This window comes from Heloderma suspectum, chromosome 5 (assembly GCF_057233095.1).
Source record: "Heloderma suspectum isolate Gila_16-S chromosome 5, 16-S_ref, whole genome shotgun sequence".
In the NCBI taxonomy this organism is placed as follows: domain Eukaryota; kingdom Metazoa; phylum Chordata; class Lepidosauria; order Squamata; family Helodermatidae; genus Heloderma; species Heloderma suspectum.
This window is the reverse complement of record NC_139462.1, coordinates 40,887,282-40,914,821: the sequence shown is the minus strand read 5'-3', so window position 1 is coordinate 40,914,821 and position 27,540 is coordinate 40,887,282. Positions and strand designations below refer to the sequence as shown.

General features: G+C 44.3%; 1 protein-coding gene and 1 pseudogene across 7 annotated transcripts in view; both read right to left on the bottom strand.

Moving 5' to 3' along the window:
* ALPK1 (alpha kinase 1) overlaps positions 1-27,540 on the bottom strand; it is a 97,528-nt gene that overhangs the window by 33,605 nt on the left and 36,383 nt on the right. For all 7 annotated transcript variants that reach the window (XM_084855872.1, XM_084855873.1, XM_084855874.1 and 4 more), the window contains exons 2-3: positions 9,987-10,185; positions 5,493-5,647 (exon numbers count right to left, since the gene is read on the bottom strand). In XM_084855872.1, the coding sequence (XP_084711998.1) occupies positions 5,493-5,647; positions 9,987-10,107 (276 nt within the window). In that variant the 5' untranslated portion in view covers positions 10,108-10,185. The remainder of the gene's footprint in view (positions 1-5,492; positions 5,648-9,986; positions 10,186-27,540) is intronic.
* LOC146343820 (uncharacterized) lies at positions 20,058-23,866 on the bottom strand (annotated as a pseudogene).

The window sequence follows — 27,540 nt, the reverse complement described above, 5'->3', positions numbered from 1 at the left end:
AGATGTGCATAGCTGCCTCTGTACCTAGTTAGCATAATTTAAAATAAAACAATCCAAGACCACAATCCTGAGAGGAAGATGTTTCATGGCAAAGGCATGAGAAGCAAAATTATGGAGATAACTAAATACACATATGGACCAATCTTAACCAAAATGCAAAAAGAGGAAAGAAAGTGAAAGAGAGAAAGAGAGAAAGAGAGAAAGAGAGAGAGAGAGAGAAAGAAAGAAAGAAAGAAAGAAAGAAAGAAAGAAAGAAAGAAAGAAAGGTTCTGCTTTGGACCCACCATTAGGGGCTGTCTGTATCCATGTCAAAACAGAAAGAGAGAGAGATAAATGTGTACTGTGCCTGAACATCTGTTTCCACAACACCAAATGTGTATGTGTAATTGAGTTTAGGAGCACAAAGGGAACTTCATGGCTGGGAAGCTGAGTCAGGTGGAGATGGAATTAGATTTGCAGAAAATTTCTATACACCAATTATAGGATGGGGTGCGGGTGCAGGGTGGGAATACAAAACAGCCTTTCCTGAAGGGCCTTTGGTAAAAAGCCCCAAGTGGATGAGTGTGCTGTTTTCATGGTTTCTCACATTAGTGTGCTAGCTCCTCCCAGCACTACACCTTCATGCTTGGGTCCCAGCCTTACATTCAATGCCAGGACACCTTGCTGCTGCTGACAACCACAGCTGCTCCCAGGAAAGGAGAACACACTCTTGACCAGAACCATCTGGCACTAGGTGTTCATTACAAAATGTGCAAATCCAAAATCACTTGCGCATAGTCACTTGGGAAGAGGATAAAAATAGATGATGGTAGAGGAATGTTCAAGGGAGCAAGAATTAAAATGACCAAGAAGTGAGCTTACAGGCTTTTTTGGTTTGTCTTCTTTCTGAGACTGGGAATACAGATCCCTGGATTGGCACTTCTGACTTTTCCAGGGTACTGCTTTTTAAAATATACTATGCACATGAACATCCAGCATATTAAATGGCTGCTGCAAACAGGATGGCAACCTGTGCAGGGTGGGTAAGTCAACCAATATAGGAAGAGAGGGAAGAACAGAACACAAGCAACCCCACATTGAGCATATTGCCTAATTCTTTGTGCGCTTTGCTTGCTAGTTCATGAAAACTAATGCAATAATGAGAAGCACTGCAGTTTCATTTGTAGTGCAAGCAATTAAAACAAACAGACATATATACACACATTATATTTTTAAAATATCTGTGATGATTATTACTTTTTTATCCTGCTCTTCCTCCAAGGAACTTAGGGTGGCACACATGCCCCTCGCCTCCTGCACTTTTATCATCATATCAACCCTGTGAGGCAGGCTAGGTAGAGAAAGTAAGTGACTGGCCCACGGTCATCCAGTAAGGGAAGCTTTGGGCTGAGCAGGGATTTGAATTAAGAATTTCCTGGCCACCACCCAACATTCTAAAGAGTTAGATTGCACTGGTCCTATGGCATTTTCCTGCTAAGTAACAGAAGTGAAAATCTTGTTTGGTTCAGCATACCATGAGAAAATCTCTTTGGCAGAACCTGCCCTTTATAGCATGAAGGCTGTAGAATGTAGTACTATGGATGGGAAATTAAGGGCACAATGGATAAGTGTCTGCCCTCCCACTCCAATTGCAAACAGGCAGAAGCAGAGGTGTAGCCTGGGCCCCTAAGTTATGTTTCAGCAGTTGGTATGACTATCACTGTCATCCTAGGGCCAAATAAGAACCAGTGTGGTGTAGTGGCAAGAGTATTGGACTGGGAGCTGGGAGATCTGGGTTCTAGTCCCCACTCAGCCATGGAAGCTCACTGGCTGACTTTGGGCCAGTCATAGACTCTCAACCCAACCTACCTCACAGGGTTGTTGTTGTGAGGATAAAACAGAGAGGAGGAGGATCATGTAAGCCACCTTGAGTTCCTTACAAGAGGAAAAAAGGCGGGATATAAATGCAATAAATAAATAATAAAATAAGGAGCACGTTAAGATCACACCCACTGGATATGGCTGAGTAAATGGACGGGTATTAAAAAGTTTGCTGTTTTTATATCCTTTATATGTAAAGATGCTTTCCTGAGAGCCACACAGGTACACCGCAGTGGATCGTTTTGCAGGATGTGATCCACTCGTGCAAAAGAGTGCTCCATAGGATGTGCATACCATGCCCCTCATTGGATCAACACCTGGCACATACCTAATAAACAGACTGTCGGCACTGACAGCGTTAACAGCAGGAGCCGCCCGCAGGGGATGGGGGGTGAGAGGGACAAGTGATGAGCACGGTCAAAGCTGGCAGGGGCAACCATCTGCTCAGACACAAGAACCTCACGCAGAGTGGAGGAAGAGTGCTTTTCTACAGTCTGCAGATGTGTGGGAGAAACTCCAGCATCTGGGGGGGGATGTGCATGGACAAGACCACAGCCCCATCCATTTATTAAAAGCAAATGAGAGATGTGCAGCTATAGATATGGCTGGTTATTTCAAATCACTCCGTGATTATTCCTCACCTGCCATGTGCTTCTCTTCTCTTTGCCTGTTCTATCTCCCAGTCCCCCGTCCCCCCCCCACGACCCTCCATGTCTTTCATGAGCATTCCTCTCTTTTGGCTGTTTTGGACAATAGGATTCTGCAGCCAGTGCCAAGCTGAACTGTTAAAAAGAATGATGTAAGCAGCCTCGGTTGTCCTGCATACTCGACAGAGCAATGGTCTCCAAACAAAGAATTGCTTGTAACAATGCAAGGCTAAGTCAAACTCTCGGACTGAAGACCCAAGTGCTCTCACAGAGATGCTTTGAGATCAGCGAAGCTACTCGAGAAGTAAGATGCTGCATACTGTGAGTAAGGACCACAAAATCTGACCTTCCAGAATAATAAACACTTCATTCAAGGATTCCAAAGCACTTTACAAACACTGGTTCATTCCGGTGGAGAGCTCATTCTAAACTTGCCACTTTAGAATAAACTCAGATGAAACGTGTTAAAGGTTTTCTCAAACAATATCAACAAAGGCTTAGTTCTCTTTCAGAGGGAATTAAAATAATTCCCTTCTCCCGGATCATATAAAAAAAGGAAGTTTGGAATGTTATTCTTCACCATCTAACTGTAAACTTTATTTTTTCAGTGTAATCCCACCCACTCCCTCCAGTATCAATCAAAAGTTTGGAAGAAAGTTTTACCATGCCTTGAATTTTTTATTTTTTAAAAAATGGGGAAGAGAATAGAAGGAAAGAGAGCAAAGGAAGGGGGAAAAGTTTCTTGAGTAATACTAAGAATATGGGTCAAAATGTCAGTCAAACTACAATAAAATGGAAAACCAAAAAAAGCGTTTCCCCTTTCTCCCCTAGTACAATAGGCGTGGAATATAAATTACTGACAAAAATAAAATAATACTTCAAAGCACATGGGGAAAGGAGCACAGTATTTAGAAAGTATTTTTTATAGAATGATAAAGCATTGAAGATGTTGGTAACCCATGGACTTTCAGGCATGTTGGTGAATAGTCTCAAACTAGCATGAGCTGGGATTGTAGGGCCCCACAGTCTGTGACCCCATGATATGCTTTGTTTTGCTGGGGCAGCTGCAGTTATCAACAGATGTTTCGGCAATAAATAATTGGCATCATCTCAGAAAAGGCCCATCTACCTGGGGTGAGAGGATAATGCATGCAAACACTGCTCTGCTATTACAGCCACATTAATCTCCCATCTATCCAGGTTTCTTGGGGAGTTTACTGCAGGTGTTGATCCTGGGAGGGAGCAGACAAACACTCTCATGTCTGAGGGCTTTGTGGGTATTGTAAAAGGGGTCAGCCCCCACCATAAATTTCTGTCTGATGGCCACACACCAAAAAGTAAAGGACAAGAAAAAGAAAAAGAAAAAGAAAAAAGAAGAAAGAGGGGAGGAGAAAGAAAATAACCCAGACAAATTCAGACTCACAGTAAAATTCCACTTAGCACTAGGAATTTGTAAAACAGCAACAAAACCCTCCTACTTTGTCAAGGCATGTAAGGTGCTCCGCCCAAGTGAAACCATGTGCTTATGGAAGCGGACAAAAGGGATGATTGAGGTCCTGATGAGGCAGTACTCTGTCCCATCTTGCACCTGAGGCAAATGGTACCTGGCTGTAAACAACAGGTACCTCACTTAGATGCCATACTTGCACCCACATATTCCCAAACTGAGCAATTCCGATCCAGCAGACTTCAACTGCACTCACATTGACTGGGTAAGGGTAGACGGGTCACAATGAAGTAACCCAGTGATTTTGCCTTGGAGCAGTCGCTATGGAACTACCAAGAGGAGAGCTGAGTCTGTTGCAAAATGAGTTGAGTTGTTTGGGTTGTGACCATTATGCTATCAAATTCAAATATGATGGGAAATCGCCTGGGTTTAATTTAAAAGGAAGTTTCTTATAAATGGAACAGATAGCTAATTGCGTCCTGAAAGTTATACTTCAGGAAAGTCAAATTCCTTCAGGAGCTTAAATAGGAGCATGAAGGAGGCTATAAATAAAGGTAAGAAATAAATAAAGGTGGAAAGTTCATGCCCATGATGATGATGATGATAACAAACTTTGAACTTAAAGCATGGAATAATCTCACTCCATCCCCATCCCAACACAAATCTTCATTTCATAGTAGAAAGCCTGCTGGAAATGTCAGCATAGTGTTGGGGCACTGATTAAGTCAAACACAGAATGAGGAGTGACGAAGAAAGATATTAAAAAATAATGCCAGAAGTATCATTGACATTATATAATTGGACTGCTCATGGTTAGAATACAGTACTTATTTACAGTTGCTCTCTTAAAATAGATATAATACAGCTGATGAAAGTCTGGAGAAAGCATCCAAAGGCACATTCCTACGCATGTTTAGACAGCAAAAAAGCCCTACAAGTCCCAGCATTCCCCAGCCAGTCAGCATGGCTGGCTGAGGAATGCTAGGACTTGTAGGACTTTTTTGCTGTCTAAACATGCGTAGGACTGCGCCCTAAATTAATCAGGGGAAGTGTGGAGTGGAACATCTTCCTTGTTAAGAATGTTTAAAGATGGGGGGAGGGGACTTTTAGGCTAGGAAAAAAGATGACCGAGGGTCACATAAATGATAAAATTAATAAATATGTATTTTGATACACAGATTTTTAAAATTTGCCTGCTCCGAAGCACACATGAAGCTCCTGAATGAGCAGGCTGCTTCATCCACCAGGGGCGGAGCCAAGGGGGTTCAGTCCCTTGTTCAGGAGCTCCGTATGTGCATCAGGCACCTGCTGCATTTGGGATCAGGGTGCATATCTTGACAATATGCAAACAAAATCAAGCCACTGGCCCCAACTCTACCAATGAAAACAAGAATTTAGCCATTTATTTAAATGGATTCTGAATGGCAACTGTCATCTGGAAGAAATAAGAGTGAGGAGCAGGGAGGCTACCGTTAGGCCACTGTACATCTAAGTGCAGCGAATGCAGGTTTCAGGGGCAAGTGCCTTACGCTTCATACCAGTAACTCATGCAGCCTTGCATTGATCATATCTTGCAGGTTTGTTTTGTCTTCGAGGTCTATGGCTTGTTTGTATTGCCACCTTTCTGGCACGAAGGGCCACTCCATTTCCTTTGCCTCTTTGATGAGGGTCCTCAAATCTTCAGGGAGCAGAGCTGGAAAGGTCAAAGTGCAGGTAAGTGATGGAGCCATGAAGGTTACAAGGTAGCACCTAACATGCCGAAAGCATTCCCTTGGCCGCGTTGCTTCTGGGTGGCTACAAGCTCTCCCCTCTCCCAGCATCAGACATGTAAGGAGAGGCTGCCTGTCACCAGGTGACCTCTGGTGCTCTGCCCTGCAGGTAAACTGGAGCTGTCTGCCATTAAGGCCAGAATTTAGCAGGAAGCGAAAGACTAGGATTGCTTTAGGGGTGCGAGAGAAGAACAGGAGATAGAGAGGAATGGATGGAATGGATTAATGGAACAACTTAATGGTGAAATCCACCTTCCCAACAATATTACTGGCATAAACCAAATGATAAATGTTTTTATTTTTATTTGTTACATTTGCGTCCTGATCTAAGGGGCTTGCAGTAGCATTTTGGCATTACAGTGGGTTGGATCCAGACTTGCATAGGCGGTTTTCCACTTATGCTGGAGGAAGGGGGTGGGGTGGCGATTTTCTCTGGTTCTTCCTTCCCTCTGTAGCCCTCTGTGGCCCCTAAAAAGCTGCCCCACAACACTGGAGGTAGGGCTGGGGGCTGTAGGAGGACAGGGAAATTGGCCAAAATTGCTGTCCCAACCCCTTTCTCCAGTGGGGAGCCTCTGCTGGATCCCAGATCCCTCTGTGAATGCAAGATGCTCTTCTGTTTGTGGAGGGGCAAGTCTGGATCCAACTCTGTGACCTTGTGAAGATGAGAGATAAGTCTATCATTGGCTATTATGTATGATAGAACCTCCAAGTACCAAGGCACTCTACCAGGATAGTTCAACCTTGTTCAGCTCAAGGGCCAAATTCAATTTCAGAGAAGCTCTCAGGGGTTGCACTCTAATGGTGGCAGGCCGAGAGGCAAATGGGGCAGGAGCAAAAATACAAAAAACAGCTTAAAGCTCCTACTGCCCAGTAACAACTAAGTCTTAGGATGTTCAGTGTTTAGAATGGGGATAAAACTGTGCAAAAGCCAGGAAGCCACTTAACAATCAGCAGCCAGGGAAGGGAATATGGCCGTCTGGAGAACCCCAGATTTGGTCCATGGTCCTGAAGTTCAACACCCCAACAGTATACTTTTAAATACAAAATTCTGGGGACAAACAACAGGTTATTAATACATTGAAACTCCTGTGATCCATGCTGACTGTAACTGGATTTCCTATGTCATGTTTGTGTTTGTTAGAATATTTTATGTGCTTATTGATTACATTGAAAACAAGTGATTAAAACCCAATAAATTAATACAAAAAACTTGGCAGATGGACGGTGCTAAGCCATTACAAGCCAAGGTAAACTCCACTGTGTATCTGTGTGTTTGTTAAATTTGTAACTTGCCATTCCACCAAATGGTGCTCAAGGTGAGGGGGGGTGGGGGTGGGGGGTCGGCTCAGGATTTTCCAAAGTGTGAAAGTTCATTTCCAAATCCCTCCCCATCCTAATATCCAGAATTCATCTCCACTGTTAATAGTAACTAAGTAGTGCCCTGGGAAGTAGTGATAACGAGCTTCCGGGTTTGAGTTTAGACAATTCCCTTGGTTCAAACTACTGCTATAAACAATGCTGAGCTGTTGCTATATTGGTCTAAGCACGTGTGCCTTTAGTAATCATTATAGGTTTTTAAAAAGCACCTGCCAGAGAAAAGACACCTGTAGCCTTACAGCATTTAAGTAACCTGCAATGGAATATGCTGACACGCACATTGGGTTGGATCCAGACTTAGACATACTTACAGGAGACCCATTGAAATCCACTGGACTTAAGTTAGTCATGAATAAAAATGACTAAGTCTGGATCCAACCCATTGTGACATGATTGTTGTTGTTGTTGTTGTTGTTGTTAATAACAACAACAACAACAACTGTTTCAAAGCAATAGATTTTCACCCTTATCTTACGGCTAAATATGTCCTGATCTGGACTGTAGCCCTGTGTGCTTACACTAAGGTAAAAAAAAAGGATGAGGATAAAAAAAAAAGGATAAAAAAAACAAAACTGCATGCTACTTATTTAACATAGTGTATAGTTTAGCCCTTAGCTAAAGATAGAAAATCCTAGGAAATCTCTGAGCCTCCAATACTTTGCTTCCTGAAGCAAGTTTACCTGAAGGCCCATGTCTAATGTTGTGATTATAAGGGCACTGATGTACCTTATCTGGAACTAAACTGATTATTTATCATGCTTTGCAGCATTTAATAGGAGAAATAGAAGAAGAAAGAACTACCTGATTAGAAGTTCAATAGCCCATTCTAAAGAGTGATAATAAAGCTGAAAGGAATTTGTGACGAGGAAACAAAAGTGTCTTTTGTGGGATGAAATGAAAGGAAACCTAAAACACTTGCACCCGCCTTCACATATAAACTATATTCCTAAATGTCAGAGCACTATATAGACAGCTTTCCTCCTAGCCAAAGAAAATAGGAAACTGTGCATAAACAGAATCACCCCCAAATTATTTAAAAACTTTCTCAACTATCATCATGATGGATTCACCCGTGTAAAGTGGCTGGTGCTATTGAGATAGCAAAACTAGGAGGAATCACATGATTTGTCTGTCAGAAAGGAAATGGGGGTGAGTGCTGTGATGGCTTTTAACAAATAAACAAGCAAGCAAGCAAAGTTCAGATTCTTATGTATTAAACATACATTATTATCTATGTTTAATATATAAATACTTGCTTAACAGAACATTATCCTATCACAGCAGGAAAGGGATGGAAAAACTAAGCACATTAAAAAGAATTTCAACGGTGACAACTTAATAGTTATCTTATGTACAAACTCAGAACATTTAGCCATACAAGATTCAGCACTGAAACAGGAGAGCTTCTTGCAAATATACTAAGGCTGTAATCCTATGTACACTTACCTGAGGGTAAGCTTCATTGAATTCATATCTACCTGCCTGAGCATTAAAATCAGCATCTAAGGCCCTAGTCTCTGGACATCAGCAAGAGCTGTTAGGTTGGCGAGTACGAGGGACAGAGCCTTTCTGTCATGGCCCCCCCGCCTCTGGAATACCCTTCCCAGGGAAATACATTTGGCCCTCTCCTTGTTGGCTTTTAGGTGGGCTCCATGGACCTTTTTATTGTGAGCAGCTTTTGAGTGATTGTGGTGCTGTAACTGCTGCTGCTGTTTTTATCTGCTGCTGCTATTTTAATGTTTTTATTTACTGCTATTACTTTTATCTGACTGTTTTTATCTGATCTCTTGATTTATGTGCTACTATCATGGCTTTTTCTGTGTCATCTTATATATTTTAATATGTTAATGTGGCTTTTAATTTAATCTTATTATGTTGTTTGATTGATTATTGTAAACTGCCTTGCAATGATAATCTATGCTGAAAGGTGGTTAAAAACCCCATGAAATAAACAAACAAACATACATACATACAATTCAGTGGGACTTACTTCTGAGTAGACATGCATAGGTTTGTGCTGTAAAACTATTTACGCTGCAATCCTACGCATACTTACCTGGGAGTGAGTCCCATTGAACTCAATGGAACTTACTTCTGAGTAGACATGCATAGGATTACATTGTAACCGTTACTGTTAACATCTTGGGATAGCTTTATCTGGAGTAATACATTCTAGAAGAATAACCATAGTTGTCTCCTGTAGAAAAAAATGATCGAATCATGTGGTACCTTATAGATTAAGAAATGGATCATGGCATGAGGTTTCATAGGTAAGAGCCTGCTTTATCAGATGGCATACTAAATTAATCCTCCAATTTAACTAAATGATATATTTTTCATATCATGTTTAAAAAACAATTATTTCTATTGTATTGCAAGCTGTTGTTCAAAGTATTAAATGCCGGCGAATGCTCTGCATCATTTTATTTTCAAAACCACTTTTCTAGGTGATGAAAATGTTAAAAGACTGAGAACTGAATTGTAGGGAGTGATAGGGGAAACCGTCAAACTACTTGAGCAACAGGGCTGGACATCCAGTGAAAGGAAAGCAAATAACAGCCAGCACTCAGAAGTTGCATTAATTGTTTTCTTCTGTTTTTTATAATTGAAATTTATGCACATCACCAAACTTTGGGAGCATTGTTTTTCTCAAATGAAAACCGCTCCGTGCAGCCTCATGTTTACTGAAGCTTTAAATGAGAACTGACAGCAATTCATTGGTACAAAGTAGGCTTGCTTCCCTGCCTGCCTTCTAGCTCACATCCCATTCATGTCCCAGAAATCCAGTAATATTTTGACACTTATATCTGCTTGGAGCTGGAGAAATGGGGCAGGCTGGGGGACAGCAGAAGTTCAGTGCAATCGTTGTTGTCACTGGGATCTCACCTTTGTACTTCTGATGTTTGTTCTCATCTCCCTTGGACTGGGCATCCAGCTCTGGTGAGATCTGATCCAGCATTTGCTTGCATTCCTGCAACAGACTGGCCACCATTTTTTTATTATTCATGATGCTTGTTCCCACTCTGCTGAGAATCCAGGCTGGGGGTGGGGAAGGGCTGTTTCTGGGTGCTCAGCGATCAATTACCTAGAAGAAGATACACACTCGAAATGAAAAGAATCCCTTTCAGGCTAAGATACCTGGTGAACAAAAGAAGGGGGGAAGATGATTAACTAAAGCATCATCAATTATCGGCAAGGCTCAAGCAGGGTAGGATAACAGGGGAAGTACATGACAGCCTCAGAGGACTTTATTAGAGAAGGTGTGAAATTACTTCAGGGTCTGTGTGACAAACTGTGCAAGACAAACATCTCCAAGTGACTGGACCATGAAGAATGAGTTTGCTTTTCAATAAAACTATAAAGTCCCAAACAGTGAAATGAGACAGCCACGGGGGTGCATAGAATCACTTTGCACGCATGTGACTCCATGCAGTCAAGTGCTTTAAGTCGGAATCCTTTAAGGCAGAGAGACCTTTTAACCTTGCCCTGCAGTAAAGCACCATGATTTTAGGAACACTGGCTGGGTTACATCACGTATTCTTTCTAGAGACAGTAGGAAGCATGTTGGAAACAAGTGCTATGGTAATCTTACAGACAACGAGGTAGATGGAAAGCAGCAATCCCCCGCTAACTTCCCAGCCAACAAAAACATATTGTTCAGTTCCCCTGTTACACTATCACCTCAGAACAGAATGAAACATCACGAAAAAATATGGGGCTGCTGGTGAAAATGGCATCCCCAGATCCAGTTCTCTCCCAATTCTCTGTAATGTGTAGTGCAGGGATGGAGAACCTCCAGCCCGTGGGCCTAATTTGGCCCACCAGGCCTAATCATCTGGCCTGTAGAGGCATCAGAGCCTGCTCTCCACAACCATGGAGATGGGCGAGGGAACAGAAGAGCAGTCCCTGACTGAACTGCTGCCTCAGGAAGCATTCCTTGACATGGTGGCTTTGCTTGTCCTTCCCTTGAAGCGGAGACTCCCCAAAATTCGACCCAGTGGGAAAGGTGAGGGATGAAGCTGGCTCAGAATGTGTGTGTGTGTGTGTGTGTGTGTGTGTGAGGGAGTGCATGTGTCGGTGAGAGCATACCAGCGGTGGCTCCAACTTTCTTGCTGGGAGCCTTGCCTTGGCCTGAAAAATGATCCCTATCACTGGTCTAGTGGAACTCGCTGTGTGACATGATATCATCTTTTGATGAGTTTCCTCATCCTATGGAGAAATAATGTGGACTGGGAGTGAGAAAACTAACAGAATAATGACGTGACATCACATGGGTGAGATTTACTAAACATTTGGGGGAATCTGGAAAACATCGAGATGCCATTTTTTGTGGCTCCCCCCGTCTTCCAGAATGGCTGTTCTGGCCTGAGAAATGAAGGGTAACAAATAAAACAGTGCAGATAAACTTTGAGGATTTGAGGAGTGGATAGATTCCTGCCAAAGAGTAGTCAGTTTAGTTTTTTCCCCTTGAATCTCTTTGCAAATAAAGGAAATCTCCATTTGTCTTTCCTGATCACTGCACAATCTCTTTTTTGAAAATAATAATTCTCCAATCAGTTAAAAGATATCCTATAATTAAAATACATTGGCTGAGTTCGCATAGCACACTAACCCACACTCAGTGTTTGAATGTGGGTTGTTGTTGAACCATGGGTTGTTAGTTAACCAAGGGTTATTGTGTTGTCTGAACCAAGAACATTTTGCACAGGGTGGCTTGTTAACCATGCTATGTGGCTTATTCTTCTCAAATAAGCCACTTTGAGAACTCATGGTTTGTTTTGGGGTTGTTCAGGGTGGTGAACAAGCCACACTGCATGGTTGACAAACCACCCTGTGGAGTCCTGGGTTCGGACAACAAACAACCCACAGTTCAACAACAATCCACACTCAACCACTGAGTGTGGGTTAGTGTGTTGTGTGAACCCAGCCATTATTGCAATATATCCATTAACGAGATTACTTCAGAAAGTTATGACCAATTGGCTTTTTTCTTATTTGACAGCAGTGCTTCTGTAAAAAAGCAAACCTGTAGTAAAAGACTGTTCAGTTAGCAGCCTGTTAATCTACTGTTCTTTCCGCAATACCTTAGTTTGCTCTTGCACACTAGCAAGAGCTCTGTGGGTGGTGGTGATGGTGCATAGTTTGGAAACATCAGTGGTACAGAATGCAGTTGCTTGTGGGAACCAAGTGGCCAGAGTATATAGCACCTATACTATACCAGCTACATTGCCTGCCCCTTTGTTTCCTGGCCCCATTTAAAGTGCTGGGTGGTGACCTTTAAAGTCCCAGACAGTTTGCGACCAGATTATTTGTAGGACCTCCTGCAGCCTTCTCAGGCCTTAAGATCTGACTTGGAGATCCTGCTTGTGGTCCTGCCATCAAGATCTATCAGATTGGTGGGCACTAGAAATAGGGCCTTTCGGTGGTTGCCCCATGTCTGTGGAATTCTCTCCCTAGGGAGATATATAAAGCCTCTACTTTACTGGCTTTTAAATGGACATTGAAGACCTTTGTATTTCAAGCTGCTTTTAATTAATATGTGTGCTGCTCTGTAATGTGTGTAAGTGCTGCTGTTTTAATGCTTTAAAGTCCTCAGTTTGGATTGTGTTTTTTACTTATATATGATGAATTGTGTAGTATTGTTTCATGTTTTGATATGAGCTGCCTTAGGGGGGTTCTGCCCTGAAAGGCAGCACATGAAGTATGAAACAAACAAACAAACCAATCCCTGTGACAGAAAACAGACATATATCATTTGCAGTTTTCTTTTCTGCTCCAAGTACAGGGATTAGGCATTTATGTATGTATGTATGTAGGAGACTTATGGTACAATCTTGTTCATATCTGCTCAGAAGTAAGTCCCATTGAGTTCAGGTAAGTGGATATACAACTGCAGCCTTAAACTGCTTCCAGGATGCTCCCTTTGACACATATATAGGTTTCTATAACTGCATGATGCTTCATGATTTTTAATTAAGAAGCAATAAATAATTCCATGATGTACAAGAGAAAAGGATTTTTTTAAACTCAAAAGATATCTTTATATTGATACAGACTGAGATACAGATATATATATAAGAAATATTTTGTTACATCTTGCAACAAGGAAATTGATATCCATCTACCTGCAACAAGCAGCAGCTTCAAAAATATCACTCATAGACCACTGGTGACAAGTCAATTGATATACTCAGTGCCTCTCTGCTCCCATTATCTTCTAAGTATGTGGCAGGGACAAGCTGCCAAGGAAAAGAGGAAGAAACCAATTTTGCAATGTCCTCTTGGGGGCCATTGGCATTGTGCAAAATGGAACAGTAGAAACTGAATAGACCAGCAGATTGGAGCAGCAGTGCCTGATCTAATGTGTACTCAGGAAATGAAAGCATGAAATAAAACCATTGCCATGGTGGGTATAAGTTATCCAAGAAAGCCAGGATAACATGATGTCTCACTGAAGGAAGGCACTAAACAGCTCAACACTGTAGGAAAGGAAACACAGTAAAAGTAGAGGATCTCTCAGTGGGCTGGTTCACATGATCGCCAGACAGTTAACCATGCTGTGTACATCCGTTGCATGCCAGCTCGATTTGCTTAATTACCCTTGCTGGTGTGGCTTACCAGGTCATCTGAACCCAGCAAGGGTGGATTGCTGCCATAGTTAACAAACCACCCCAGAACCCTAAAACAGCCCATGGGTTCTGGGTGCCTTGTCAACCACAGCAGCAACTCAGTCTCAGATGACGTGGCGTGCCACACTGGTGAGGGTAATTATACAAATCAGGGCACCATGTGATTGGCCTGTGAAGCATGGTTAAGCCACCATGGCTTGTTAACCACACTGGTGATAGTGCGAAAGGGTGGGGGATATTCATGACAACGGAATGAGAAGCATGTTGGAGTATTATCCAGATTTTCATGGAATCGACCTCGGTCGGTCAGGGACACACGAAGCAAGAAAAGCCAAGTGTAGTGTACCTTAAAAATCCACTTTTCATGGGTCACACAGCTTTTGAAAGCAACATACTTCCGAGTTGGGTATGGGGATTAGAACTGAACGTCATCAACCTGGCAGGTGCTGCTCAACCAATGAGAGAGGCTTGTTTCAGGTGAATGACTGGCTACGAAGGTGGTGCCGACGAGAGAGATTTGGATTCTGGGACCACGGGCTATACTTCCTGGAAGATGGGCTGTTGGCTAGGGATGGGTTGCACCTCACAAAGGCTGGGAAGAATGTGTTTGGCCACAGCATGAAGAACTTCATCAGGAGGGCTTTAAACTGAATCCTACGGGGAAGGGAGATGTAATGTTGGGGGTAACAATGGACGTAGGCGCATGCACTGCAATGGAGAGAACAGCTCTGATAGCGCCCAATAATAGTCTTCAGACACAGGTAGGAAGAAAGCCAGACTATGAAGCACATGGTCTTCGATGTCTATATACTAATGCCCAGAGTATGGGAAACAAACAGAACGAACTTGAACTCTTAATACAGGAGGGAAATTATGACTTGATAGGTATAACTGAGACTTGGTGGGATGACTCTCATGACTGGAATACAGCAGTTGAAGGATATAACTTGTTCAAAAAGAACAGGAGGAACAGAAAGGGAGGCGGGGTTGCACTGTATGTGAAAAATACATATCTCTGCACAGAAATACAGGAGGAGGAGCTTGGTAGCCCCATCGAGAGCATCTGGGTTGAAATAAATGGAGCAAAGAATAAAAGGAACCTGGTTGTCGGAGTCTACTACCGGCCACCCAATCAAGGAGAAGACAAGGATGAAACTTTTGAAAAGCAAATAGCCAATGTTTTAAGGAAGCATGATGTAGTAGTAATGGGGGACTTCAATTTCCCCGATATTTGTTGGGAGACAAATTCTGCAAAACATGGCCCCTCCAGGAAATTCCTGACTTGTGTGGCGGATAACTTCCTCCTACAGAAAGTAGAGGAAGGAACTAGAGGATCGGCTATCCTTGACTTGATCCTAACCAACAGAGATGACTTAGTGGATAAAGTAGCAGTTACAGGAACTCTGGGGGAAAGCGACCATGTTGTACTTGAGTTCTTGGTTCTAAGGGAAGCAAAAGCCAAGTGTACTCAAACGCGTACCCTGGATTTTAGGAAAGCTGATTTTAATAAACTCAGAACAATGATCAGTAAGGTCCCATGGCAAGCAATGCTAGCGAGAAAAGGAGTCCAAGATGGGTGGGAACTTTTAAAAAAGGAAATTCTCAAGGCACAATCACAAACAATTCCAACAAGAAGAAAAGGTGGAAGACAACAGAAGAAGCCAATGTGGCTTCACAAAAAGCTTAGGGATGACCTGAAAACAAAAAAGGACACATATAGGAAGTGGAAAGAAGGCCAAGTAACAAAGGAAGAGTACAGGCAGGTAGCACAGAATTGCAGGGATGGCGTCAGGAAGGCTAAAGCGGAGAACGAGGTGAGGTTAGCGAGGGATGCTAAAAACAACAAAAAGGCTTTCTTCAGCTACGTGCATAGTAAAAGGCAGAGGAAAGAAATGGTTGTTCAGCTATTAAATAAGGATGGCAAAATGATAACAGAGGACAAAGAAAAGGCAGAGGTGCTCAATTCCTACTTTGGCTCAGTCTTCTCCCAAAAGAGGGTCTATGACCCCCCTGGCAAAGGCGAAGTACAGGTTGAAGGGGCAGGATTGCAGCTTGAGATCGACAGGCATATGGTCAAGGAACACCTCATTACTTTGAATGAGTTCAAATCTCCAGGGCCAGATGAACTGCATCCTAGAGTCATAAAGGAACTGGCAGAAGAACTCTCAGAACCGCTGTCTATTCTCTTTGAGAAATCATGGAGGACGGGGGAAGTGCCAGATGACTGGAGGAGGGCTAACGTTGTCCCTATCTTCAAAAAGGGTAAAAAGGAGGAACCTGGGAACTACAGACCAGTCAGTCTGACATCAATCCCTGGGAAAATTCTGGAGCAGATGATAAAGCAATCCATCTGGAAGCACCTTGACAACAATGCCGTGATTACTCGAAGCCAACATGGATTTGTCAAAAACAAGTCCTGCCAGACAAATCTGATCTCATTTTTTGATCAAGTCACCTCCCTTGTAGACCGTGGGAATGCTGTAGACATCATATACCTCGACTTCAGCAAAGCTTTCGACAAAGTGCCCCATGATATCCTGATGAGCAAACTAGCTCAAAGTGGGCTAGATGAAACAACGATCATGTGGATCCACAGTTGGCTACAGAATCGGACTCAAAGAGTGCTTATCAATGGGACCTTCTCAAGCTGGGGAGAGGTAACGAGTGGGGTACCGCAGGGCTCAGTCCTGGGCCCAGTGCTCTTCAATATTTTTATTAATGACTTGGAGGAGGAGGTGCAGGGAATGCTGATCAAATTTGCAGATGACACAAAATTGGGAGGGATAGCTAATACTTTGGAAGACAGAAACAAAATTCAAAGTGATCTGGATAGACTGGAGTGCTGGGCAGAAAACAACAGAATGGCATTTAATAGGGACAAATGCCAAGTTCTGCACCTAGGAAAAAGAAACCAAATGCACAGTTACAAGATGGGGGATACGTTGCTCAACCACACTACGAGCGAGAAGGATCTTGGAATTGTCGTCGATCACAAGCTGAATATGAGCCAACAATGTGATGTGGCTGCAAAAAAGGCAAATGCTATTTTGGGCTGCATTCATAGAAGCATCGCTTCCAAATCCCGGGAAGTACTAGTTCCCCTCTACTCAGCACTGGTTAGGCCTCATCTGGAGTACTGTGTCCAGTTCTGGGCACCACACTTTAAGAAGGATGCAGACAAGCTGGAGAGGGTTCAAAGGAGGGCAACAAAGATGATCAGGGGACTGGAAACAAAGCCCTATGAAGAGAGACTGAAAGAACTGGGCATGTTTAGCCTTGAGAAGAGAAGACTGAGGGGAGATATGATAGCACTCTTCAAGTACTTGAAAGGTTGTCACAGAGAAGAAGGCCAGGATCTCTTCTTGATCATCCCAGAGTGCAGGACACGGAATAATGGGCTCAAGTTACAGGAAGCCAGATTCCGACTGAACATCAGGAAAAACTTCCTGAGTGTCAGAGCAATACGGCAATGGAACCAATTACCTGGGGAGGTGGTGGGCTCTCCCACACTGGAGGCCTTCAAGACGAGGCTGGACAGCCATTTGTCAGGGATGCTCTGACTTGGATTCCTGCATTGAGCAGGGGGTTGGACTCGATGGCCTTGTAGGCCCCTTCCAACCCTACTATTCTATGATTCTATGATTCTATGATTCCTGCCCCTGTCCAGGCTCCCCCCGGCTACCACATTATTATCCCTGACAGTATCTGAAGGCTCCCCATGACAGCACCCCACCAGCACAATTTCACCCAATTCCAGCCCAAAGTCAGGCAGTTAGAGCAATCACCCAATTTCTCCTTTTCCAGGGAGTAAATACAGGGATCTAGCCGCTTCACCTATTGACAGTCTGCAGCCTGTGTTGCCCAGACATAAGACTCCAGTTGTGCACTCCCAGGGAGTAAATGCAGCGATCTAGCTGCTTCACACATTCTTAGTCTGCAGCCTTTGCTGCCTGTTTTCCCCCCACTGAGAATCTGTAGCGTCTTTCTCCCATTGAGACAATCAGAGCCGCACTATTTCAAGTACTAGCTATCCAGCAAGAGGAAGTGGCCAGGAGCGGAAGCCTGCAGCCCCAGTATTCCGCTGTATCAATATGGTGATACAGTGAAAGTGAAAGAATGAGGGAGGAGGAGGCCAGCAGAGGCAGAGCTAGCGGGGGAAGGAAACTCCAGCCAGCCTTTCCTTCTGTGCAGAAAAGCAGCAAAGTAACACAATAGCAGAGAAACAAAGTTAAACAAGCATCAAAAAAGGTTCTCAAGGGGGCCAGGCTGGGAAATGGAAGCTAGTTACTCCTACTGGCGAAAAGGAAATACAGCACGATTCTGAAGGCATCATGCTTTGATGAGTTAGAAAGGAAGGCTAGTTACCTAGGTTATGGAGGTCATGGCCAGGTGAAAGATACACCCCTAGGAATGCCCGATCATACCAAATTTAAAGCGGGGGAGATGGGCACACGGAAGCTGAACCGCAAGGGAGATGAATTAAAGAAAAACAATGGAGTAGAAGTACTCTGCAAAAATGTGGCTTCCCCACAGGTAAACTTTGGGGTGGCTGCAGACTGGCCATGCCACAAAAGACCTCCAAATGGTCCCAATCCGCACCAAATCACCCATGAAGACAGGCCCTGGGTCAATATGTATTGTCGTTGTCCAGGAGAGACTGCAGCTGGCACAGGAGGCTCTTCTACAAGTACCCTTGATAAGGGAAATGCATTGACTGGGTTCGCACAACACGCTAATCCACACTCAGTAGTTGACTGTGGGTTGTTGTTGAACCATGGGTTAATGTGTTGTCTGAACCTGGTACATTTTCCACAGGGTGGCTTGTTAACCATGCAATGTGGCTTATTTTTCTCGAACAAGCCACCTTGGGAACCCATGGTTTGTTGTTGGGTTATTCAGGGTGGTTAAAAAGCCACACTGCATGCTTAACGAACCACCCTACGGGAAATGTCCTGCATTCAGACAACTTGCTTAACCCATAGTTCAACAAACAACTCACAGTTCAACAACAACACACTGAGTGTGGGTTAGCATGTTGTGTGAACAGACTCATTATATGGCAACTGAGAGACAGTCTTCTCTATAGTGCCATCTTAATGGTAGAATTCTCCTGTGCAGGCAGGGGATGTGGCCAGACAATGGAGAAGATGGCTGCAAGGTAACTCAAGCTCCGGAAAGAGGCTACATAATTTATGGAAAAACTCCTGCCCTAGAAACTGTCAAATTAGTAAAAGTGGTCAGTCTCGGGGTATGAGTACTCAACTCCATAGGTCTAAAATTGCAAGCATTGCTGCTTATTTCAAACCTAAGGAGAGACAAGTATCGCTAAGGGAGGAAAAAGAGGGGGAGGTGATCAACATGGTGACAGACACTGGCGTTTCAGAAATCACAGCTGAAACCCTAAATCAACAATTTGCAACTCAACTTGCCTCCCTTAAAACAGTCCTGATAGAAACTTGGAAGGAATTAATGTCTCCCTTTTAGAGACAAAGATTGATACACTGACCACTAAATTAGAAGGTACAGCAGAAACTGCAGCAGCGGCTATGGATCTGAGTCTTTTATGAGATGAACAACTGAAAAAACTTAAAAGGGAGACCACAGAAATGAGAGCAGCACTGGCAGAAACTGAAAATGGAATGCAAAGGGTTAATATCCGTTTGCATGGGGTGAAAGAAGGTGCTGAACGGGACAATTTATGTGAATTTATTGTCACCTGGTTTAAGACTTCAATCCCGACACTGGAGCTGTTTGAGGATGATCTCGAGAGAGCTCACAGAGCCCTCACAGCAAAACCTAAAGAGAATGCCCCTCCAAAAGACATTATAATGTGTTTCGCAAGATTTAAGAAAAAGGAGGAAGTGTGGTGCTCTCTTAGAGACCTCGGCAAGACATCCTTTGAAAATCAACCGGTTATGGTGTTACAAGACGTGTCTTCAGAAACGCTGCGGAAACGTAAAGAACTGAAACCCATCCCACTTCAGTTACAAGAAGCTGATATACGATACCAATGGGCTTTTCCGTTTCACTTGATTGTAAACAGAGGATCATCCACCTATTTAGCAGAGACCTTAAAAGAGGATGTCAGTCTTCTTGTAGAATCTTAACTGTAGAATTCTCCTGTCTAGAGATATGACTGGCACCAATACTGCAGTCTTTTCAGTGCCAGGTCAAAACGTCTTTTATTTCCCCAGGCATTTTCAGTGGGGTCAACCTTTTCTTTCTTTCTTTCTTTCTTTCTTTCTTCCTTCCTTCCTTCCTTCCTTCCTTCCATCCATCCATTCATTCATTCATTTCTATACTGCCCAATAGCCGAAGTTCTCTGGGCGGTTCACACACACAAAAATAGAATAAGTAGAATAAATAGAAGTATAAATAGAAGTATACAAAAGTTAAAAATATAATTTAATCATCAATAATATTAAAATTGTATAAAATATCAAAACGTTAAAAGACGACAAGAAATATAGCATCCATCCGTCATATTCTCACAGGTCCAGACTAGCTATCCCCAAAGGCCTGCGGGAGCAAAAAAGTTTTTACATGCCTGTGAAAACATATCAAGGAGGGTGCCACTCTCGCCTCCCTGGGAAGGGAGTTCCAGAGCCCTGGGGCAGCCACCAAGAAGGCCCACGTTCCCACCAGACGTGCCTGTGATGGTGGCGGAACGGCAAGAAGGGCCTTCCCTGAAGATCTCAGGGCACGAGTAGGCTCATAGGGGAGAATACGGTCTTTCAGATAACCTGGAACCAAGCTGTATAGGGCTTTATAGGACATGACCAGCACTTTGAATTGTGCCTGGAAACAGACTGGAAGCCAGTGAAATTGTTTTAACAGGGGAGTTGTATGATCCCTGTAGACAGCCACAGTCAACAGCAGCTCTTTGAACCAGCTGAAGTTTCCGAGCACTCTTCAGAGGCAGCCCCGCGAAGAGTGCGTTACAATAATCCAAACGGGATGTAACTAAGGCATGTGTAACTGTGGCCAGTCAGACATCTCAAGGAATGGGCGCAGGTGGCGCACTAGCTTTAACTGTGCAAATGCACTCCTGACCACTGCTGAAACCTGGGCATCCAGGCTCAGGGCTGAATCCAGAAATACACCCAAGCTGCGAACCTCTGTCTTCAGGGGGAGTGTAACCCCATCCAGCACAAACTGAATCTCTGTTCCCTGATCTACCTTTCAACTGACCAAGAGCACCTCTGTCTTGTCTGGATTAAGCTTCAATATGTTTGCCCTCATCCAGTCCATTACTGCTGACAGACACTGATTCAGCACCCCAACAGCTTCCTTGGAATTAGATGGAAAGGAAAAGTAGATTTGGGTGTCATCAGCGTACTGGTGACACCAAACTCCCGAACTCCGGACAACCTCTCCCAGTGGTTTCCTGTACATGTGAAATAGCAAGGGGGACAAAACAGAACCCTGAGGGATTCCACAAGCCAATGGCCAGGGAGCTGAACAGAAGTCCCCCAGCACCACCTTCTGGGTCCGCCCTCCAAGAAGGAATGGAGCCACTGTAAAACAGTACCTCCAAGTCCCATCCCAGCGAGGCATCCCAGAAGATACCATGGTCGATGGTATCGAAAGCCACTGAGAGGTCCAGCAGAACCAACAGGGACACACTCCCCCTGTCTAGTTCCCAGCGTGGGTCATCCACCAAGGCGACCAAAGCTGTTTCTGTCCCATAACCGGGTCTGAAGCCAGCTTGAAATGGATCTAGATAATCTGTCTCATCCAGGAATCCCCGGAGTTGGGAGGCCACGCACTCCAATATCTTGCCCAGAAATGGAATATTGGAGACTGGCTGACACTTATCCAATATGGTGGGGTTCAGGGAGGGCTTTTTAAACAAAGGTCTCACCACTGCCTCCTTCAGGCAGGCTGGAACTCTGCCTTGACTAAGGGAGGCATTAACTGCTCCCCTTACCCACTCGGCCAGGCCACCTCTGGCTGCTTTTATGAGCCAGGAAGGGCAAGGATCTAGAACACATGTGGTGGCTCTCACCTCTCCCAGGATCCTGTCCACATCCTCAGGCTGTACAAACTGACAAGTATCTAACAACACTGGACAAGCAGTTACATCCATGGAGTCTGTATCAACTATAGCGTCCAAGTCAGAGTGGATCTGAGCGATTTTGTCTGCAAAGTGCTGAGCAAATTGTTCACAGCAGGCTTTCGAGAGGTTTAAATTATCCTCTTGTGGACTAGTGTATAAAAGACCCTTGACCACTCGAAACAGCTCCACTGGATGGCTCTTTACAGATGCAATAGTGGCAGAAAAAAATATTTTCTTTGCTGCCCATATTGCCACTGAGCAGGCCTTCAAATAGGATCTAGCCTGTGTTCGATCGGATTCACTCCGAGTTTTCTGCCAACGTCGCTCTAGTCATCTTCTCACTCGTTTCTTTGCTGCCAGCTCACTAGAAATCCAGGGTGCTGGTGCAACTCCACTTCATGAGACAAGACGTTCAGGACCAATTGTGTTCACAGCCCTGGTCATTTCTCCATTCCAGAGATCGGCCAGGGCTTTGACAGAATCGCCTGCCGAGGCAACAGGAAAATCCCCAAGAGCCGTCAGGAAACCATTTGGATCCATCAATCACCTGGGGTGGACCATCTTAATCGGCCCTCCGCCCCTGCAGAGGTTCTGAGTGCCAGCAAGTCTAAATCCCACCAGGTAGTGATCTATCCATGACAACGGAACTATAGAAAGCTCCTATAGTGATAGGATAAATCACTATCACCCCACCCAGCACAGAAAACGAGGTCCGGAGTGTGCCCAGCAGCATGGGTGGGGACAGATACGTTTTGGGACAGACCCATGGTTGTCATGGTGGACATGGTGGACATGGTGGACATGAAGTCCTGAGCTGCTCCCGACAGGGCAGCCTCAGCATGGATGTTGAAATCCCCCAGCCCGACAAGCTGAAGGATCTCCAACACCAACCCCGGGACTACCCCGACTAGCTCAGGAAGGGAGACTATTGGGCAGAGGGGTGGACGGTATACCAACAGAATCCCTATTCTGTCCTGGGCACCCACCTTCAAACACATGCACTCAAACCCAGCATACTGTGGGATAGGACACCTGGTCAGGGGGACTGAATCCCGATAGACCACTGCCACTCCACCTTCCCGCCCGCCAGGTCCTGTCTGCTGCTGGATAGAGAACCCTGGAGGGCAGAGCTGAGAGAGGCTTCATCCAACCAGGTCTCTGTAATACAGGCCAGGTCATTGTGCTCATCCAGGATCAAGTCCTGGATAGAAGTTGTTTTACCATTCACCGACCTGGCTTTTAGCAGCAGCAGTTTCAACCCAGCAGGTCTGTTGTCAGGGTCATCCAGGTTATTTGAATTAGGGGACAATTTAGGGACAGTTAACACCCTATTGTTACACACTTTGCCTTTAGAGTGTGACTGTTTCCCCCTCCATATCTCCCTCTGCCCTGTAGAACCATAATGGCTATTCCCTGGCTCCCAACACCTCCCCCCTTCTTTAAAAAACACATGTCTAGTGCAGGCAGTCCTGCAGGCCACACTGAGGCAAAGAGTCCCGCTCCCTCCTTTCAAGCAGGGGGACAGGCCCTCGCCCTTGTGCTCCCCCAAAGCGGCTCCCCCAAAAGGGTGACTCCCTTTGGTGTCACCCCCTTCGGCAGCGACACCCGCTGGCGGCGGTTCCGCCCCCACCAGGGCCTGGGTTTTATGCCCCAGGTCCCACAGGAGTTGCAGCTGGGAGTGGGGTGGTGCTTGGCTGGACCTGAGTCTGCAAGGAGGCAGAGTAGAAGTCCCCCAGGTGGAGGTAGAGTTCCAGCAAGGCAGCAGCAGCAAGAGCGCCGGATCACACCTGCCTTGCAACACTGAAGGGCTTCCTCTCCTTGCGGCAGCGACGGAAAGAGTTCATTTGCTGTTACCAAACCCAGACACTGACATAGCACTTCTACTACTTCACCTGACTCAGATGTAAACAAATGCAGATTGATGGCATTTTGACTCACATTTCTGAATGAGAGAATAAAAAGGCATGCAAATGGTTGTGGGGATGTAGAGCAGCCTAAAATCTGGCAATTAAAATGGGGCTTTCTGCTTCCATTTTAAATGCACGATCACAATGGATTCTCTTTACCTAAGCTTCCTTCCCCCACCCCCATTTTCCCCCTCCTTTCCCCCCTTATCTGAGTCTTCCATACGTTTCATTATACAGCCGCTAGATGGCACTGCGGTCTAGCTCCTCTAGCTTTTCCTCTTTTCACAGAGGGAACTCAGGCACCGTAACTTGATAGCTCATTGTCTACAATCTTTTAAAAAATGGAATAAAGATCATTTAGTGCGGGAGACACCCTGAATGCCATCATCTATAGGACCCGCAAACTTCTGTGAGTAACCAACTTCAACAGCAGGATAAAGGCTCCATGTGAAGAAGCCCATAATGGAGGACAGATTTCTAGCTGGCTGTAGGAGAAAAGTGCCAAGCATGCTGTCTGATGAATTTACATGAGGGGAAAAAACATACCCAGCTGTATTTCAAATACCAACTGTGTACAGAAAGCTATTGGGCGGTATAGAAATGTAATGCATACATAGATACAGGTCTTTTCCTGCATACCCGTTAACTTCCATATAGTAAACTGTAACATATAAAGCTCCTCTAAGAAAACACAAAGACCGGAGGCCCTGGATGACATGAAGAGTTTTGCGGCCAGCCTGGACTCTACACCTGGGCTATAAGAGACTCATGTTTGTTCCATACATTGGATCACATGGCCATTTTAGTTCAATGAGATATTTGACTGGTTGTGAGAGTGGCAAGTGATCATTCCCTGGGGGAACTGGTCGTATCATTAGTTCACTATGTATCTATATCCGGGGGGGGGGGGGGGGAGGCAGACTTCACATTTATGAAATCTACTTTAGAGCCACTGTGGTGTAGTGGCTAGAGTGCTGGACTGGGAGTCGGGAGATCCGGGTTCTAGTCCCCACTCGGCCATGGAAGCTCACTGGGTGACTTTGGGCCAGTCACAGACTCTCAGTCCAACCCACCTCACAGGGTTGTTGTTGTGAGGATAAAATGGAGAGGAGGAGGAGTATGTACACTGCCTTGAGTTCCTTGAAGGAAAAAAGGCAGGATATAAATGTAATTAATAATAATAATAATAATAATAACAATAATTTATGTGTGTTTTTTAGTAGAACCCCGAGATCCACCAACTAATTCTTTAATTCTAAGACACGTAAGTAAAGAATTCTGAGCCCGGGGTTTATTTATTTTTAGAACCAGAAGAACTGAAAGTCTCCCAGACTAGAGGAGGGGCCATAGCTCAGTGTGATAGAGCACCTGCTTTGCATGCAGAAGGTCCCAGATTCGATCCCTGGCTTCTCCAGGTAGGGTGGAGAAAGAATCCTGCCTGAAACCCCGGAGAGCTGCTGCCAGTCAGTGTCTACAATACTGGGCTAGATGGGCCAATGGTCCGACTCAGTATAAGGCAGCTTCCTATGTCCCTATGTTCCAAACCTTCCATTCAATAATTCACTCCTGGTTTCCCCCCAAGATTTCTTCATTTCAGCAGTATAATTTAGGATAGGGAGAACACTTTTGTTGCTGCTGCTGCTGTTAAACAATTGGGAGTCAGAAATCCTTGCACGTCACCCCAAGATCTACCAGTAGATCCTGCTCTAGCTTCTGCCCACCCTTGATCTAGATCCTGTCTCCATGCTACTGCAGCCTTTGGGTTGAGCTGGGGTGTGGTGATTTGTGATCTGGGTGTTTGGTGATGTAATCAGATAAATCCTTTGTCAGAAATTCAGTGCTCATCCCTTACCAAGTTAGAAGGTCTGTGTGAATCAGCCCTGGCATATATAATCTTGCATGAGCAACAGCTGCAGCTAGCACGTGAAGTACAAATTGATCTGCATCCTCTTGGACATCCATGAGTAATGCAAGCTGTGTTAGAGTGATCAGCAAGTAAAGGGTAATTAGAAGCTATAATGAAAGTGACTTGGGCTGTCACATTAACAAGCTTCTGCATTCAGTTTTGTAAAACTGCCATCCAGTATGACTTAATTTTTGCAAGCCAGTGAGTATGCATATGTGCTTCCATATTCTTCATAATTTCATCAGAAACAACATAGAGTCATGCATCTGATGAAATGGACTCTAGTCTACAAAAGCTTGCACTATAATAAATTTGTTAGTCTTTTAAGGTGCCACAACACTGTTGTTTTTGTTACAACAGACTAACACAGCTACCCCTCTAGCAATTCTTAATTTTATGTTCTTAGAATCTAGATTTAAAATTTTGAAAAACCAATTAAAACCCCTAAGCCGTTCCTCTCTCTCTCAAAAAAAAAAAATACTATCCTAATTTTGATCTTCAGGCTATGCAACAATTCCAGAGAGACCAATGAAGAGGAAACAAAGACCTGATGAGTTCCACGTGGAGTCTGCATTTATGGATTAATCCCAACAGGGAACAAATAAAGCTCATCCCAGGGGTGTTCAGTGGGGACTTAGCACAGTCAATTGAGAAAAGCAATAGTTATTTATGGCCAGAGCTGTTTTGACTTTCAAATAAACATTTTAATTATTTTAAGTGCTACACTGAACCTTCCCCTTTCTCTGGGTGGAAATGTGTGGTAGCCCTAGGATGGAAGCAATGGTAATTATACCAGACTTTTTGTCATGTTAGGCATCATTTGCAAAGCCGAGTAGGGAATGAGTGATGTTTGAATTACCTGGGGAACTGGCAGCAGCAGGAAGCACAAAGTCATTACTAACATGAAGGGCCCCTTATTTCCCTTTTGGGGTGGGGGGCTTCCTTTCCTTTTCTTTAAAATATCCAAGTAAAAGATCTAGAAAAAAAGTATCACACAAGTATTGTAAAACGAGTGATCCAGACACATCCATACTCTGGCCTTGGCTACAATCATGAGTAACTCCAAGAATAATATAGGCTTAGGTCAAGAATATCAAGAGGAACTCTGCTTGTACAACAGGGCTTCCCTGCCTCCTTCTCCCCACTTTAGTCCCCTTATGTCCCCAAAAGCTGCTCATGATTGCCAGGGTTCCTCTGGAATGGCCTGGGATGCGGTGTTTGCACAAGCAGCCTCCACCTCATTTTTGTGCTACTTTCCCCTCCCGCTGCAACTTCCCTTACCATATGATCTGTTGATCTTCCCCAACCTGGTGCCCTCTAGATTTTCTGCTTTTCCACTACAAAAACTCTAGATGGAACTGTGGTATAGTGGAATAGTGCAAATACACAAATGAAAGAAGAGGTTTCTCTCGCATTCACAACTAAATGCCTCTCTAAAATGCTGCTCTAAAAAAGCTTGCCAAAAGTACTTGTTAGACACAGAAGAGAAACTGGAGGGTCACAATGTCATCTAAAGAACCCACAAGCAACCATGAGTAGAGAAGGACGAGCACACGATAAATGCCTCGTGTAGAAAAGGCCTATGAGTAAGATCCATATACGCTACTGTACATATCCTATAAGTCTGCATAGAACTTCCTGCTGCAGTGCTGCTTTACGATTCTTACATAAAATGTAGAGGACCTATTAGAGTCGCTATTCAAAGCCCACAGTCCTAAGTACGCTTGCTTGGGAGTAAGTTCTGTTGAAACAAAAATGCATAGGGTCATTATGCTGCAAGGCATCATGCATTAAAGCATAGCAATGATATTCTAGCTATGCCACTATAGGTTTACAAGTCCCAGGGTCTATACTATAGCTATGCTACCTCCTATGTTTTCTACATGACTTTATGACACTGAATGCTTACAACATAAATTAGGTATAGTGCTTACTAAAT